The sequence below is a fragment of the Madurella fahalii genome (assembly GCF_045866475.1).
Source record: "Madurella fahalii IFM 68171 DNA, scaffold_1, whole genome shotgun sequence".
Taxonomy (NCBI): Eukaryota; Fungi; Ascomycota; class Sordariomycetes; order Sordariales; genus Madurella; species Madurella fahalii.
This window is the reverse complement of record NW_027263971.1, coordinates 5469102-5486242: the sequence shown is the minus strand read 5'-3', so window position 1 is coordinate 5486242 and position 17141 is coordinate 5469102. Positions and strand designations below refer to the sequence as shown.

General features: G+C 55.2%; 6 protein-coding genes across 6 annotated transcripts; 2 read left to right on the top strand and 4 right to left on the bottom strand.

The window, feature by feature from the left end:
* Positions 1-1826: 1826 nt before the first annotated feature.
* On the bottom strand, positions 1827-2876 carry MFIFM68171_01667 (uncharacterized protein; the record flags this gene model as incomplete). Its single annotated transcript, XM_071057089.1, has 1 exon — positions 1827-2876. One exon carries the CDS (start codon positions 2874-2876, stop codon positions 1827-1829), a length of 1050 nt encoding a protein of 349 aa, XP_070913190.1.
* A 3859-nt stretch (positions 2877-6735) lies between these two features.
* On the bottom strand, positions 6736-7797 carry MFIFM68171_01666 (uncharacterized protein; the record flags this gene model as incomplete). The annotated part of the gene is made up of 1 exon (XM_071057088.1): positions 6736-7797. One exon carries the CDS (start codon positions 7795-7797, stop codon positions 6736-6738), a length of 1062 nt encoding a protein of 353 aa, XP_070913189.1.
* A 574-nt stretch (positions 7798-8371) lies between these two features.
* GLN1_2 (glutamate--ammonia ligase) lies at positions 8372-10078 on the bottom strand (the record flags this gene model as incomplete). The annotated part of the gene is made up of 10 exons (XM_071057087.1): positions 8372-8390; positions 8446-8714; positions 8784-8935; positions 8991-9035; positions 9089-9095; positions 9160-9301; positions 9370-9680; positions 9758-9794; positions 9918-9973; positions 10031-10078. The coding sequence occupies 10 exons, from the start codon at positions 10076-10078 to the stop codon at positions 8372-8374; spliced, it is 1086 nt and encodes a 361-aa protein (XP_070913188.1).
* A 2393-nt stretch (positions 10079-12471) lies between these two features.
* MFIFM68171_01664 (uncharacterized protein) lies at positions 12472-13445 on the top strand (the record flags this gene model as incomplete). Its single annotated transcript, XM_071057086.1, has 3 exons — positions 12472-12580; positions 12637-12907; positions 12977-13445. The coding sequence occupies 3 exons, from the start codon at positions 12472-12474 to the stop codon at positions 13443-13445; spliced, it is 849 nt and encodes a 282-aa protein (XP_070913187.1).
* Positions 13446-13871: 426 nt separating this feature from the next.
* MFIFM68171_01663 (uncharacterized protein) lies at positions 13872-14841 on the bottom strand (the record flags this gene model as incomplete). Its single annotated transcript, XM_071057085.1, has 3 exons — positions 13872-14137; positions 14224-14423; positions 14498-14841. The coding sequence occupies 3 exons, from the start codon at positions 14839-14841 to the stop codon at positions 13872-13874; spliced, it is 810 nt and encodes a 269-aa protein (XP_070913186.1).
* A 600-nt stretch (positions 14842-15441) lies between these two features.
* MFIFM68171_01662 (uncharacterized protein) lies at positions 15442-16965 on the top strand (the record flags this gene model as incomplete). The annotated part of the gene is made up of 3 exons (XM_071057084.1): positions 15442-15495; positions 15547-16227; positions 16282-16965. The coding sequence occupies 3 exons, from the start codon at positions 15442-15444 to the stop codon at positions 16963-16965; spliced, it is 1419 nt and encodes a 472-aa protein (XP_070913185.1).
* Between the last annotated feature and the right edge of the window lie 176 nt (positions 16966-17141).

The following is a 17141-nucleotide window of genomic DNA, read 5'->3' as shown; positions in this document are numbered from 1 at the left end:
TGAAGAGTCTGGCCGATGTTTGTGGGAGACGGGTGGTGAGGCGTTGGCGGGTTGCCATACGCAGGGCTCTTGCTGCCGTGGGGTTCATCTCGAAACAGAGGTGTAAGTGGGATGCGGCTACGAAAAGTGCTGCAAGGACGTCGAGCTTCCGTAGTTGAGCAACCGGGCCGCTGCTGGCGACGGCTAACAAATATTTATGTGCGTATTCTCTCAATTGGATGACGACCACCGCTCAGACTGTTCTTGTTTCGGAACCCTGGTTCAGATCTGATTTCATGACCGCGCTGCATGAGCATCTATGGATACCGAATTGCTTGGATGCACCGTGGGACGCAAGCGATGATCTCCGACGTCATCCAAGTGGACTGGACAGCCAATTGCTGCAGCCGACACCCGCCCGCTCCCTACTAGAGCCCCGGTCAAGGGTCCCCGTGGCCCCGAGGACGGTGCCGGTAGCCGAGCACCACAAAGCCAGCACCCGTTCCGACGCCCCAGATCAACCGGCCGTCTCAGACGCAAAACCCTACCTCAGCCATATTTTTTATCCCTAACTCTGGCCGCAGTTACATTCGCTGAGAGCTGCTGCATCCAACGCCGAGATGCCCCACCCCGGCGCCGTGGAGGCGCCGATCACTGGCCCGCACATCGGCCATAGCCAAGCCGGTCGCCATGACGTATAAGCGGGGCCGGATCCACAGAATCGATGTGGACAACGGGCAAAGCATTTTCAAACACGCTGCCACAACCAACTGCATGGAGACAATCCTCGCAAGACCCGTGCGAACCGAGCAAGGGTCACTCCTTAGACTATCCATCGGGAATGCCTAGAACGCGGCGAGATCTACGTTGGCGTAGAGGAAACAGGAGGTTTTGTTCCTATCTTATCTCGAATACTCCACTGGGGCTTCACAGCGAAGGTCTTCCTACCCTCAGTCGAGACGCCTCTCGTTCCCCCAATCCACACCGCCCTGGGGACCCAGTAAGCCTTGCTTCAGAGGTCAGAGTTATGAGCACCAGCAGTCTAAGAGCATACATTGGACTCACAAGTAATGTCAAGGTTTGGCCCCCGGTTTGAATTTCAGAGGACGGCGGGGGAGCAGTGTTGAGCTACGAGGATGTACGTAGTTTATTGCTTGCATAAGTACTACATGCTGATGCGAGAGGGGATGGCCCTGCGCATACAAAACTTCTTCCCTAAGCCCAGCTACATCCGCTGTATCCAATGTACCGATGCATCAGCATGCCTATAGCTTGTGTGCTCCACCCCTCGATTTCAGCAAGCGGCATGGAAAATTGGGCGCCCGAGGTGGTTACAAATCGCACTAAATTCGTTCTAGTAGCTTATGACATGACCCGCGGCTCGGTCCGCTCTTTTCCCCCCTTTAAAAATGTGAACAAGTCAGGCAAGACTGGGCAGGAAATAAGGAGTTAGACTTCCGTGTTGACGGCAGGTGTTGTATCCGCAAATCAGATCTGCGTATTTCTAGTTCCTCCTGTAAAACCAATCACGGCCGGGGTCGGGCCGGTCCACCTTGCCGCTGGCTAGCCTCTCTATCTCCAGGTTTGTATTTCACAACAACCGTTGTTGCATGGGTTGCCCGAGAAACAGGTCTTTGAACTTCCCATTACAATAGCAAGATATCTGTTAGATATACATCAATATTAAAGACGTATGTTACCGTCCTTGAAGGTTTAGCCAAACCACAGACATTAACACAACTGACCAGCAGCTGCGCGCTCCCATCCAATAAGTCATAGGTGCCGGTTTCTTCATCAGCCCTAGATGTCCCTTCACAAAGTAAACCGTCCGGTCACCCCTTTACAAATCATAAGCCCATTCTCGCATCCCTCTCTCTCTCCTCCGGCCCGTCCAAAAACCCTTTCCGCTCCACATCCCCATAATCCCCAGCCTCATCCACAACCCACCTCACCCTCCCCTCCTTTTCCCTCCGCCACCCGTAGGCGTACGCCTTCCCCATCCTACAGATCGCCCGATCCCTCTCGCGGGTCGTGCCGCTCGCCCCAGCCGGGTCCAGCCCGTCAAAGCCCCTCGCCATCTCCGTGTCCGCGACGTACGTCATGACGGCCGCGATGGCGTCGGGCCGTCGCGGCAGGTGGGGGCCGTGGGGAGATCGCGACCCCCCGCCGCCGCCGCCGCCGCAGCGCCAGCGCACGACCAGCGCCAGCTGCGCGAGCATGAGCGACAGGATGGCCGCGCTCGCCGCCGCGCACAGCACGAACTCGGCGCGGAGCTGCCGCCCGGCGCGGTAGGGCAGCCCCGCGAGCGCGACGATCAGGAACTCGCTGGCCACGCCGATGGCGGCGACGCCCGCCGCGACGAGGTGGCCGGTGCGGAGGAGCGGGACGACGGCGCACACGGGGCTGGTGTGCCGGCTGAGGAGGATGGTCGCGGCGGGGGGCGCCGGGCCGGAGTGGAGGGTTCGGTAGGGGGTGAGGGTTTGGGCGTCTTGGAAGAGCCGCCCCCAGTAGGCGGAGATGATGATGCCGAGGAGGGCGAAGAGGATTTTCAGCCAGGTTCCGGTGATGTCGAGGGGTCTGCGGAATACCGAATCGGGTCGGTCAACGTGGGCCAGGGCCGCGAGGGAGAGGCCCAGGAGGCCGAGCAGCAGGGCGCCGAAGACGAGGTCGGCAAATAGTTGGTTCAGCTCCCAGCTGGTGAGGAATGAAAGCTTCTCGTTTCCGGCGCTGATTATCCTTCTGGCCCTGCTAAAGAGACCCTGTTTCCCCTGCTCTTCTTCCTGCTCCTCCAGCGTCACCGGCATGATCCCGTATCTTGTGGTTCCAGAGATGGTGGTAAAGGTGCCGAGTTTGAACCGTTGGCCCTTTAGGGCGTCCTCGAGTTGTTTCTTCGACATCTCTCCTGGAAACGACGCGAAAAGCCTTTCTACCTCCGGGTGGCCCATCACTGCTGCAACGCCCGCAATGCTAGTTGGGTCCGCTGACAGTCCGCCTGGCTTCTGAAACCACTTCGCCAGCGAATAAGCAATGACCACCACCTAGATGACAAGCACGGTAATGAGGATATCAAATACCCAAGGATTGCTGCTAATCCTCGGCGGACAGGAGCTGGCACCTGCACCGGTTCCGGTCGTGCCGCAGTAGCTTATGTCGACAAACGTGCCGCCAGCCGAGAAGGCTGTGCCTATTTGGGCGGTGATCAAGCCAATATGACTAGCACCAAACGAGGGCCCGGCCAAACTCGCACCCGGGATACCGGCAGCGCCTTCCATTCGTCGCACGGGGTCATGAGTTATCAGCTGGTTGTAGAGCGCTCCGATCATGACCATGAAGCCCCTTCCAACAATCAGCGGCACATAGCTGCCCACTACCGACCCGGAAATTCCCCAGTAAGGCCATATCCCAGGATCACCGAGCGTTGAGCCTCCATCTTCCGGGAGAGTTGAAGGGGTCGCACCGCTCACGGTCCCGATTGTTGCATGGGATGGGAATCCCGCCGATTCGGCCACCGGCGTCAAGACATCAGCCGTCGTCCATCTAGTCGGAAGACTCGATAGAGGCAAGGTAATAGCTAGGCTCGTAAAACCCGACAGTGTCTTGGTGGCGGCACCTACGACAGACGTGTTCTGTGTCGGACTCGGCTCAGTTGCTGTTGATAACTGTTGCTCCAATGTCATGGTTCTTACCATACCAGTTGATACCGGGGGCAGGTCGGTCGAGCTCTCGGGTTTTATAGCCCAGGGTATTTCGGTAGAAACGGTCCATGCAGTTGTGACAGACTCCAGGACAGAGCTGGAAGACGGAGAGGTCAAAGTTGTCAAAGAAGTCGAACCCGGAGTTACCAGGGAGATTGCTGACGACAGTGCTGAAGAGGTTGCGGTTGTGTCGGTTAAGATGTCCGAGCTTATGCTCAAGTTGGGAATAGAATGTTCAGTGGCAGCTCTTGAAGGTGTCCAAGAACTGAAGTTGGAGATTGATGTTGAGGGATGTGTGTCGGTAATAACCAGAGTTGAGGTAGGGAGAGAAGTCAGCGTTATAATTGAAGAAAGATTTGATAGCGTCGAGCTTGCGAGTTGACGCGAGGAGTTAGCAGAAATGGAGAAAGATGAAATAGATTGACTTGTGATTGGTCTCTGCGACGCCGTATAGATGGACGTTGACGACGTGTTGAGAATGACTGGCGGGCCATATGAGGTTGAACGTGAGATTGAAGAAATCGAGGGACTGATGGTCGACGTGGTCAAGCACTCATGCAATGTGTAGAACGAAGTTTCACAATCCACATAATCCGCTCTCTTCCCACTACGCGCAATGACTTGTGTCGTGGCACAAGATACTGAGCTCGCCAGGCACGTATTCGTGGCCGGTGGCGTCGAACTGGTCGGGGTGATAGTAAAGGATACCGAAGTAGGTGCCGTCGCTACGCTGGGCACAGTAGTAGACGAGCTCAGAGTGAATAAGCAACTAGAAAATGTGTATGCAAAGGTGCTGCAAGCACCTGAACCTTCCCGCTCCATAACAACAGGGCACTCAACCCGTGTCGTTACACATGGGCCAGGAAGCGTGAATAACGAAGATGACGAGGAAAGCGTCGTCAAGGCTGTCAATGTTGACGCGGTGGATGTTGACAGCGAACGGCCTGTTGATATGCTCATCGACGTCGAACTGGGAGGTTGTGGCATTGCCGAGGTGGTCGAGACAGCACGTACAGATGATGTGTCAAGGCCACAGCCAGAAGCTAGGAGAAATGATGTGGTGCAGCGCTCCCGCTTTCCCTCTGGACCATTAGTTTCGCACCAGACCGCCTCCGTCGCGCATGGGCCCGCGCTCGATGTTGTCCAAATAGAAGTTGGGGTGGTACCGCAGCCAGCAACCGACAAATAAGTCGTAGAACAATAAGGCGCGCGGCCCCACAGCTCTCTGTCTCTTCGAATGGGACAGTCGACCTTTGTTGAGACACAGGGGTTGTTACTTATCAGGCTGTGCCCTCCACTGGTTGTTGTTAGTGTTGTTGTTGTTGTGGACAATGGGACTGTTCCGGAGCCGGTGATGGGGGCGTAAGCAGTTGTACAAGAGATGAGCTGGCCTCTCTTGCCCCGTCTATCAGGAACGAAGAACGTCGTGCAATCAACTATCGGCGATCGAGTAGGAACTACCGGTGTCAAAACAATGGTCGGGACGAACGTAAAGACTGGTTGCGGCAGGCGGGTTCGGGTTGATGTGAAAGTGGAAATGATGGTGAAGTAACTGGTCGAACAGTACGTTCGCACGTATCCCTGACGCTTCACGATCCTTCCGGGCACGGCAACCGTTGTACACTCCACAGCACTCTGGATATTCGACAGATCAACTTGTATTGGCGGTCTCGGTGTCACCAGGGGGCCGAAAGCGGTCCCGTTGGCTCGAGGTTCCAGGTTGCCCGGAGCTTCCGGCTTGCCTCTCCGTGGCCGTAATGACCCTGTTGAAGGAAGGCCATAGGAGGATTCTGAGCCGCCGGGAAGAGTCCTCTTGAGGAAGATGATAACACCAACCAGTGCGAGAGAGACCAACAATGCCGTTACCATACCATATATTCGTAAAAAGAAGGGCCTAGAGGTGGGGTTGCCTTTCTCTGTTTTGGTCTGTGAGCATGTGGCCCCGCCGTGTAAGGAAAGGGAAATGTACGTGATAATTTGATTTTCCTGCTTTTCTTCCGCCTGGGCATCCCAAAGGCCCACGGGAGAGCCATACTATTTAATAGCCAATTGCTAAGTGTAAAAAAGAGTGTAAGAGAAGATCCTGGTACTTATCAGATCAACAGGACGACTGAATGAGGGACTAGCAAGCCAAATGACTGGGCCTGATTTGACGAAAAGTGCATGTTGAAAGAGCAAGATCAAGGTCCAATTTGGACGAGGTGTCGCTGCGAATGAGTGATAACCATGTCGAATCAACCACGACATGGTGCCGTGTGTAGGCAGGCAGGCCTAACCGGGGAGAGGGGGGGAACAAACGCCACGGAGAGGCCGTGTCGGTGATGCAGCGCCCCATTTAGACATGGCTGCGAAATGTCTTGCATAACATCTCTATGGCACGAGGCCATCGGAATAGGGATCTGACTCGGTGCGGCTGAGCCTACCGCGATGCAGCCGTGATGCAGCCACAATGCAGGACCGACCACCCAGAGCACGGGGACCGAAGGTTGAGAGAATAAATTCATTCGTATACCGCATCAACCGCCAATCCAGTTCCGCAAACCATGAACTGCCAAGCACCGAGTATGCAAGCCGTCAGACCGTGTCGCGATGGTTTCGATGCACAGTCAGCCCGGCTTGGGAACCTCTGAGGTGGACGATGCCGAGATGAAGCCCCTCGCGGCCTCGTTCTTCAGCCCTACAAGGCTCAATTGGCTTTAGAGGCTTGAAGTGGCGTGATTCACTGTTAATGGGAGTGACAACGGCTAGGGGTAGTATGGATGTATCTACGGTGCAGTCCCTACGCCCTGCGTCGACGATTCTATGGCGACCTACGAGCCAAGAGGTTATCTGGTTGCTCGATTTGCGGGGGGATATTGTCGAAGATTTCACCTGATCTTGCGTTCCTTACCTGAGCGGCCAAACTGAAGCGCTTTCGTAAATGACGAGCTTTTGCGCTTCAAAATCGTAGCTGCCTTTACTCGTCTCTCGCACTTCATCTGCAGCAAGCCCTCTAACAATGTAAATAAACTTCGTTTCCTTTTCTTTACCTGGCATTTGACTCCAAACCTTCATACCTCCATCATGCATCCATCACGGTGCGCGGATCGTCCCTCTGGGTATAGACACCTGTCGAGACGGTATGATACCCCAGCTTTCCAACTCTGAACGTCAACTCGCTCCTCCACTCCTCTCCCCTCGCGATCTTCTCAATCGCTCTCTCAAAAGTATACTCCGGTCGCCATCCCAGCTCCTCGACCGCCCTCCTCGAATCATACACGCGGTCCACCCTGTCCAAAAACCTCCACCCCTTCCTCTCAAACACCTCCGCACAACCCTCCACAGCCTCCCTGAAAACCCTCCCCGCATCCTCCTCCAGGCCCCTCAGCACCGCTTCCTCCCTCCTAAACGGCGTCGGCGCGCTGATCACGTACTTCCCCCACCCCACCGCCCCCTCCTCCATCCTCCTCATAGCCGCCACGCACGCCCCGACGACGTCGCTCACGTCCACCCTGCGGTAAGCCAGCTCGAGGACCTTTAGGTTCTCCCCGCCCATCGAGGCCCTCCTGTCCTCGTCGTCGTCCTCCTCGGGGAAGAACCGGGCCGTGCGGAGGACGACGACGGGCAGGGCCGTCTCGGCGTGCACGAGGTAGCAGATGTCCTCGGCGGCGGTCTTGGTCGCGCCGTAGATGTTCTTGGGCCGGACGGCGGCGGCGGCGGCGACGCCCTCGTCGATCCACGCCGCCGGATCGCCCCGCGCCGGGCGCAGCGCCGACCCAAACGCCGACGTCGTCGAGAGGTACACGAACCCCTTCACCGCCGCCGCTCCCGCAGCCGCCGCCGCCTGCTCCAGCAGGTGGACCGTCCCCGCCACGTTGGTCTGGACAAAGTCGTTCTTCGAGTGCGACCCCACGTGCGGCTTGTGCAGCGTCGCGGCGTGGATGACGTGCTGGATCCTGTGCTCGGCAAAGACGCGGGAGAGGAAGGCCGTGTCGGTGATGGAGCCGACGAGGGTCGTCGTCTCGCTGGGGTTGATGTCGATGCCGACCGGGTTGTAGCCGAGCGATGGGAGGGCGAGCATGAGGGCCTTGCCGAGGTGGCCGGCTGAGCCGGTGACGAGGACGGTGGGCTTGCTGGACGACATTGTGGTAGAGTATTTTGGTGCATAAACGGTAGGAGCGCTGAGGAAGAGTCGTGGTCCGGTTGTGCAAGAATCGACATGTAAAATATCGTTGCTCTGCGGTGAGTCATACCGGCGCGGGCACTAACATCGATGTGTAGAAGTGGGGATAGTTATTGGCAGGCATGATGTTGCCAAGATCTCGATATCTTTTTTCATTGTTGCATGACATACGGCCTGCTGGGCTTCGCAATGTCCTGTAATGGATCGACCCCTGATCCCGCAGCCCCTGAAACTCAGTGCTCCTTTGCAAATGCATCTCGGAGATGTAACCCTTTTGTTATTTTTGTGAGAATTATCGCGCTGTTGATATGTATTCCGTAGGGCTCTAGCTAAGGTTTCTCGCCAAGCTGAGGTCCCTGGACCAACCACCTATCCGTTCTCCCGAGAGATCTAAGATGACCAAAGGGCAAACACAAGACAATCCCCAGTTCGGGGCGGATCCAATCTCAGATCCTGATGCAGAAAGTTCTCCCCTGAGAATCTTCGCACGCCGAATTTCAATTGAGGTCGGCGTAGTGACTATCCACCGGCTTCATTAAACGGCGCCAAAAATCCTACGATATCGTTAGCACGCGATGCCAGGCACATAGACTGGAGGCTGATGCATACGTCTCCATGATGATCCCGGTAATCTGATAAGGATCCGCATTGGATGCCGGGCGGCGATCCTCGAAGTATCCATAACCCTTCGCGGCACACTCCCTCGGAATCCGAATCGAGGCGCCGCGGTTAGCAACGCCGTACGAGAACTGGTCGATGGCGCCGGTCTCGTGCCTGCCTGTCAAGCGCTTGTCGTTCTCCTCGCCGTAGACGGCGATATGTTCCTGGTGGCGGGTTCCGAGCTTCGCAATCGCCTCCTCGATGTATTTCATACCACCCTACAACAGAGTAACAGAGTCAGTAGGCAGTCCTCGAGCAGAGCGGAAGGCGCGGGATTCAATCCTTACCTCCACGCGCATCTCCTTGGTGGAGAAATTGGTGTGCAAACCGGCACCGTTCCAGTCGCCGGGGATGGGCTTCGGGTGAACCGACACCTTGGCGCCGAACTCTTCGGCGATGCGGTGCAGCAGAAATCTGGCGACCCAAAGGTGGTCACCCACTGGATACGAGTCAATGAGGTGTCCTCGGCAGGGTCATCAGGGGTCAAGACTCACTCTCGATGCCAACACACGGCCCTACCTGGAATTCCCATTGAGCAGCTAAGCTGGAGGTCAGTACATGCAACAATAGTAAGACCGGGAGGCCGACATACGCATCACCTGTAGTCGTATTACGTTAGCCTCGGCTAGCAATTAGCTCTTTGAAGACCACCAGGACACGCACCTCTGCATTGGTTCCCGAAATCTTGACTCCAGCGTACAAACAGGCCCGGTAATGCGCCTCCATGATATCACGTTGCACAACCTTGCCGGAGCCAACTCCGCAGTAGTACGGGCCCTGGGGCGCCGGGAAACCGTTCTGCGGCCTGGAATAGGTCCATGTTAGCCCATGTCTCTCTAGTTCTACTCATGGGCTCTGAGTGCAAAGACTCACCAGCCGTAGGGGCGATCGTTGAGATCCAGGAGGGTGTATTCCTGCTCAAGTCCGAACCAGGGCTCATGGGCGGCGTGCGCCTCCATCAGCTTGGCGGTCTCGTGCCGGTAGTTGTACTTGTTTGGCGTGCCATCGGCATCCCAGCACTCGGCGAGCACTAGGATGTTCTTACCGCCACGGAACGGGTCGGGGAAGATGGCTACGGGCTTGAGGTACACATCGGAATTCTCGCCGGGGGCCTGACCAGTCGACGAGCCGTCAAAGTTCCAGATGGGCAGTTCCGAAGGCTGGTAGTCCTTCTCGGGAAGAGTCTACAAAGCAAAGAAAAAAAAAATCAAATCAGATACGGTCAATCCAGGTAATAGTCTTTTAGGAATGGAAGCCTTACCCTCGACTTGGACCGAGTGCCACCCTCGGAATCGATCCTTGGCAACCTTGTTAGCTAGCGTCTCCTGGCCGAGCCGGCGATGTGGGGCGGATGCAAGAAGCGGCAGGGGGCCGGCAGGTTGGCGACCGGGTCCGAGATAACCAAAGTATGGGGTACTAACCAGATGTACTCGGCAATGATGTTGCCCTTCTGGTCGAGGTTGAGGAACTTCTGGAGCTACATTGTCTGTGAGCATAACCGGAACAGACAATCACCGAGGGTCTCGTTGCCTACATTTCCAGAGTTCGAAATGAAAGAAGCGGATGTCGCCTGTGCGAGCATTGTTAACAGGCTGCCGTGGTGGGTTATTGCAGTCCGGCAGGACCGAGCGACGCACCATTGTCCCGGTTGTGAGTGTCGATCCGCTAACCAGCGGTTGCGATCGTCTCCAGCAGCAAGTGTTGGAATCTGTTCTGTTCTGCAGGCGAGAAAGTCAACAAAGGGCGCAGTGGTTTGCTTTAAAGTTTGCAGGAATCCGGGGGGGTCATGCGCTTTAAGTTCGGGCCCCGATAGCGGCGCTCCTGCAGCGAGATAGTGCCACGGTCCTTATCTCGCAGGAGGTCAGTGGTGGGATGGAATGCCCATGTCACTGCGGTGACAGTTTCGTGTGTAAAAGAAGGCGTCGCCCCGCGACTCGGGATAGGACCCCCAAGTGCCCCCAACCGCGTTACGCTCACAGGGCGGTGCCTCCCACAGAGGGGCAATCTTATCGACACCAGCCGATTGGCCAACGCTCCGTGCAGCAGCTGCAGCAGAGGCATTTTTCATTGTTACCCGTTGCGGTTGGGAATGCAGGGTCCAGGCCGCGATCGTCTTCCTCACCACACCTTGGGGCCCCGTTGGCGTCCCAGCCCGGTGAAAGAGTGTCCGCCCCACTCGGGTGCCGGCTGATGTCGCGCCACTCTCGACCAATCATTGCGTCCCGATGATAAGGTATGTAATGTACATTACGAATACTCAAGACACATGCAAGCGGCAGCCTGCACAGCCTTCCCCAATCAGGGTTGCAGACTGTCCCTTGGTGGCAATTCAGATTCCCATCCAGGAACAATACCCATTCCGCCATCTCCGGCTAGGCCAAGCCATTACCTTGTGTCAGTGTAGTGTGAGCGCACGTGTGTGGGCGCGTGTGTACAGTACATTATGACCATTAGACAAAAGAATAGTTCCATTCGAATAATTACTTCACTCTGCTTTAGGATCGTTGTAATTCGGATACATGAGGGATTATCCCTTTTTGGTACATGATTTTGTAGGAAGACATTGGTGTGCTGTAGGCTATTAAGTTTGGGATCCCACCCGATGCGTGATTTTATGCATTTCCCCTAAGGTAAGTGTAGGTAGGTAAGCTCAGGCACACAACGATCATGGCCTAGGTTGTGTTAGAGCGGGACTTACGTTTTACATTTTTACTTTCCTCTCCTCGTTGCTTTTTATCTGTCAATATCTAGATTTTCAAACACTTCGCACGAATGCAGCGTTACGTCCGGGCTTGCCTTGCTAGGCACTCGCAAACGGCTAGCTTCATCTATAATACCTATGACACCAATGTCGTTGTCATAGAATAGAAGACGAGTAAGGGTAGTAATTAGTGTTGCATTGTTCTATCTTGTCGCTTGCAACTAAGATGCCAATATTGCGCTATTTGATCCTAATTGCTGTTGAGCACAGTCCGCAACTCGTGACTTCTTTTCCAGCAGACTCTCAAACCGGTAAAGCACCTGGTCTTCGAGAGCAGACGGATCGGCTAAGTCACCAGCTGCAACCTGTTGAGGCACGCTTTGATGCAAAATGCTGAGCCCGAACGCAAGAATGCGATCAAATGGATTACAATCAATGATCTTAGCTTCGTCAGGCAAGAGAACTATACGAGCCACGGGAGTCTCGCCGTCGCGGTATCGTGGGGAGGGAGGCTTGCTGGATGACAAGCTTTTACGGATGCTGGCGAGTTAAAAATGGCGGCTAAGACAGAGTTCGGGCGAAGTGGTGAAATTAGTGGGCAATCATCGGTCATAAACTTCTTTTGCATGTAATTCTACCTACCCAAGTTCAAGTTGTTTTGTGCCATGGAAGGGGAGAAAGCTCAATGCGGAAGAGCTTCGGTTATGGCCGTGGTGTCAAATTAAAGGTGGAACAGAGAGATGTGCGATATTGTGTGCTTAGCAGCATGACTTCGACCAGGCAGGTGGAATCGCCGTTCGTGAATAGAATCGGGTAAACCTGCATCCTCAGCTGAATCCGGCAGTCATAATCCATAAGGCTTCTCAGCTCAGGAATGGGTAAATCCCGGCTTCGTCGTATGTTGTCTTCTTGCCTGATGCGGTGGGAAACAGCGAGATTGGCCAATCAGACAGTCAGAATTATTTCTGACTTCGGATCGTTCGATGTTGAGATTGGATCACACCATCTCTGCCCCATATGTCATCCTCAGACCACGCCTACTTCCAGACTCCAAACTACGCATCTGAACAAAACTTAAAAAACCACGGAATCCCTCTTTGTGAGATTGCCTTACAGATTCATCATCCACCAAGATTTAGCCAGCGTGTCCGCCTGTGTGTCGTTGCCACTCGTTCCGCGTATCGTGCTGCGCTCCGCTCTGCCACTTGCAGCCCTCGAATCCGCTGAGCACTCTCATCCATCTCCCCGAATTGTACCACGTCAAACCGTTCATCATGTCGACAGCAAGGACTCGACCGATGCAGCACATCGATCGCAAGTCACTCTATACCAACCTCGAGGCCCGTGTCCGTTACTTGCACTCATTCCTCGATTTTGGTGCCAGTAAGCAGACAGAGAGTAATCGTCCAAATGCAACCACATCCGCTAACATTTTTGAGGTGACATTGAGGCGCTCAAATCCGGCAGCAAATATATCCAAGCACTCATTCCAGCAGTCGTCAATATCGTCTACAGAAAGCTGCTCCAGTATGACATAACCGCGCGCGCCTTCCAGACCAGGAGTACCGCGTTTGAGGGGCCCATGGACGAGGAGCCGGACGAACAGAGCCCGCAAATTCTCCATCGCAAGATGTTTCTCAGAGCATACCTCAAGAAGCTCTGCTCGGACCCGACACAGATGGAGTTCTGGGAGTACCTCGACAAAGTCGGGTAGGTTCACAACCACACCCCACTCACGCGGCAACGACGCAGCCAACTAACAGGAACCACTGCGCCAAGCATGATGCACACCGGCATCGGGCGCACCCACCCCCTGCACATCGAGTACATCCACATTGGCGCCGCCCTGGCCGTCATCCAGGACGTGCTCAGCGAGGCCATCCTCTCGCACCCGCGTCTGCACATCGCGCGCAAGATCTCCATCGTCAAGGCCCTCGGCAAGGTCATTTGGATCCAGAACGACCTGTTCACCAAGTGGTATGTGAACGACGGCGACGAGTTCACCGACGGTATCGACTATGGCGAGGTCGAGAAGGAAGGCTGGCTGCACGGGAAAAAGGTCATTCACGCCGAGGAGGCGTCTTCGGAGGGTAGCGATGAGACGGCGTGCCCCGGCCAGCGGGAGGCGGCTGCAGGAGTGTGCCCATTCACCGGGATCGCGGCGTCGGTGGGGGATTTGAAGCTTCGGGACGGCGGGGCGAAATCAAACGGGGAAACCGAGGCCGGGGAGGTCGTGAATGGCCAGTAAGGGCAGCAGCGGCGTTTCGGCCCTTCTGACGATTTCATTTCCCCTAAACCTCCCTGTATTTTATGACTGCTCAGTTTGGAAGCATTGTTTTGGGGTGGGGGAAGAGGAGTTCAGACAATCGAGTCAGTGGCCATCCACGACAGGGATTTGGCCTTTCCAAGGTAGACGATAGAATAAAAAAGAGATCCGACTTCTCGTTTTCGTCCACGCTAACGGAGGCCGATTACTCTTACGTCCGCTTTTGGGATAATCATGTCTATCGCGACGGAGTTGTGGGCGTGCAGCGTACCGGGAATTGATTCGACTGCCTATATGTTGCCCTACCAACCGCTAGGATAGTCACTTCTAACAGTCATTCAATTCCCATCTGATTTCCCACGCCGCACGCCTTGCCTATAGGAGAAGTACCTCATACCCGCATCCGTCTCAGTGCGGTTGCACCACATTCGTCCTCACGCCCGGCTCAAGCCAAAGCACCTTATCCATCACCCCTTCCTTCTCCAGCGCCTTCTCCAACTCCTCCCGCTTCTCAGCGAAATGCCCCCACGACTCAAAGTGCATAGGCACGAGCAGATCAGCACCAATCTCCTTGAATAAGCGCGCAGCATTCGCCCCGTCCATGGTGATCACTAGGTCGCCGGTGGGAAGCGGCGCCGTTGCCTTGCCGATGTTGAGCATTGCCACCGAGATGTCTATTGCCGCATACGGATTTAGTACTACAGGGTACAGAAACGTAGAAGAGGGGCAGAGAGGCCGAGCATTAAGAGCAGAAACGTACGATACTTCTCCTTCATCTTGGCTAGCTCGGGCAGGTAGATGGTGTCGCCCGAAAAGTAGATGGCGTTGGGCTTGCCGTCGGTCTGGCCAAAAGAGGGGTTCGTCAGGATAAAGCCCGTTACTTCGCCCCCCGGAAGGTGCTGGCAAGGCGTGCCAGTGATTTCAAAGCGGCGGGAGCCAATCTCCAGGGGGAGGGTTTCCCTGGGGTTGAGATTTAGCGGTCAACCCCTTTTTTTTTTTTTTTTTTTTTTGGATTCTCTGAATTGGACACCTACCAGTCCTTCATGGCCCTCACGCCTGGCCGCGGTCCCAGCTTCTTCGCGCCGTCTGGCGTCGTAAACACGTGTCTCCCGTCGAGCAGCACACGGCCCAGCTCATCTAGGTTGTCTGGATGATCCTCATGGCTGAGGAGTACCGCGTCAATGTGCGGCAGGTCAGCGAGTTTAAAAGCGGGAGCGTCTTTAATTTTGAGCGTTACAAAACCAAGATCCCACGTGGTACCGGCGGGCGAAAAGACAGGGTCTGTTATCAAGTTGACGCCGTTGAGGTGAATGATGGCGGTTGCGGTGCCAATGTGGGTGATGCCCAGGGGGGCGTCGAACCTGACGATCGGGGCCATTTTATCGACTTCTAACGGGAATGTGGGACGGAATAATGGTGAAAGGAAAGTTGGATCTTGTAAGTGCTGAGTCTCAACTACGAACCTCAAGCACAGCAGGGAAGTATATATACTCGGCCAACGGCTCGTTCCTGTCAACGTGGGATCATGATTTATAAGCCGTGGGCATGATTACGTCGCCATGATCTCAGTCTTGCACCGAGGATTCTTACACGGGCACCCATGGGATGAACAGAATATTCGTTCACATCGGATATCGGATGACAAGGGGTGATCAATGATTCAAGCCCTTTAATGGGGCACCCCGTACTGTTCTGGAACCGAGCTGCATCTCTTGGCGGGATTTGTGTCCACATGCGGTTAGTTCAAACGGCAGTCATCCCGCCTGTCAGCATGAAAGCGGAGAACGCCTGGGTTTACATATGGAAGGGTTGCCGCTGGAACAGTCTCAACTTCAATATTGTCGTTCCCTTTCTGGAAATAAAAGCCGCCAAGCTTATAGATGATTCTACTACCTCGACCCTGCTAATTGTGAACCCGGAGAACCGACTCGGAGCCGAGGGAAAGCGGTGGAAATTGGAACAAGTGAGTAGAGGAGCCATGAAGGTTAGACAGAGGACGATTTGTCAGAACTGCAGGAAGTGGAAGATCGCCGTGAGTTGTGTCTTTATATCGGGTAGTCCAGTCGACTCATACCCCCCGCAGTGTGATGCAAAGAAGCCATCATGCTCCCAGTGTCTTTTGAGAGACGCTTCGTGTCCCGGATACCCGTCAGATTGGATATTCGTTCCTATAACGGCTCGGGATGACGATGGGGTAAAGCCTCGCCACGCGATACCGCGCCAGAAGAGGGTCATGGCGAAGATTAATTGTCAACCTACAGAGCCGCATGATCCTCCAGCGGCCACACCACTTGATGACCTGATCACGGTGATCGTTCGGAATTATGTACCGGACCGGGAGAACTCAGCGGCCATCGGCGGATCCGAGTCATCTCCCCGCATCTGTGGAGCGTGGGTAGAGGTGCTTCCTGATCTCATCGGCAGCGACACCAGCGCAGCTCTCACTTCGGCAATCAAGGCCTTTGCAGTGTCTATCCAAAGTCGAGGTCCGAAACACAGTGTCCCTATATCCGCAGCTCTCGAGGCATACAGCTCGGCGCTCAGTTCGGTGAACGATGCGCTTCGGGTCCCTTATGACTCCTTTCCCGTTGAGCTGGGGGCGGCCGTCATGTGTCTACTGTTCGCTGACCTCTTTTTGTCCACATCGCTAGACAGCTGGACGGCACACCTGCAAGGCCTGGGAGAGCTGATCCAGCTATCTCGGCCGGAACTCTATGCATCCGGGATCACCCATAGGCTCTTTGTCGGCGCAAGGCCAGCTTTGGTGCGTGCCAGAGTATAAGTTTGTCCGTATTGTGGCTGACCGTCGAGAACACAGGTTGTACTGGCGTTGCTGTCTAGAAAGTCGTGTTTCCTTGCGGCCGAAGAGTGGAGAAACAAGCCATTCGAGGAAATAAGCCCCTCACCGGTGCAAGCGCTCATGAGCGAGGCCGCGATTATACCATCAATACTCGAGAGACTGGATAGAGCCGGCTCATCCGGGGACGTGGCCGCGGAAGTGCTGCATGAATTTGAAGCCGTTCTTGGCCGCCTTGACGCGTGGGCAGATTCTTTCCACTCCTCCGCGCCCTCCCCAATATTCTGGCTCGAGCCATCTGTCGACGCTGGGAGGCAGCACATATGGTTCCCGAGTATCACCGTGGCAAATGCCCTCACCCACTTTTGGGCGTTCAAGGTGATTTGTCTCGGGAATATACGCAGACTGAAGGCCGCCGGCGTGGATTCCAGTAACGGGCGCAAGGCGGCACACTGCGGAGAGATCAAGAGTCTCTCTGTGATGATCTGTCAGAGTACCGAATACCTGATGCAGGATAGAATGAGGTTGTTTGGCCCAACATCGGTGATGCTGCCTCTCCGAACGGCGTACGAGGCATTCGAGGTAGAGGGATACGAAAGTTACGAGGAGCTGGAATGGTGTAAACGGCTATTTGCTGACATTCTAGGCCGCGGGCACCGTTTCATGTCTCTGTTCCTCAGAGCCGAGAATGCCCCGAAAAGGTAGACGCGACGCACGAGTTTGTGGTCAGGCGGTTAATCAGGGCGGTATTGGCATTGGCGCAGATATAATCGAATGTGACCAATACGCTCTCAGCTATTCTCGCGTGCGGCGAATCAGCAGAAGTAGGAGACCTTAGATGGTTATCTCCTGTGTTTTCGTGACTCTCGTGACATTACCGA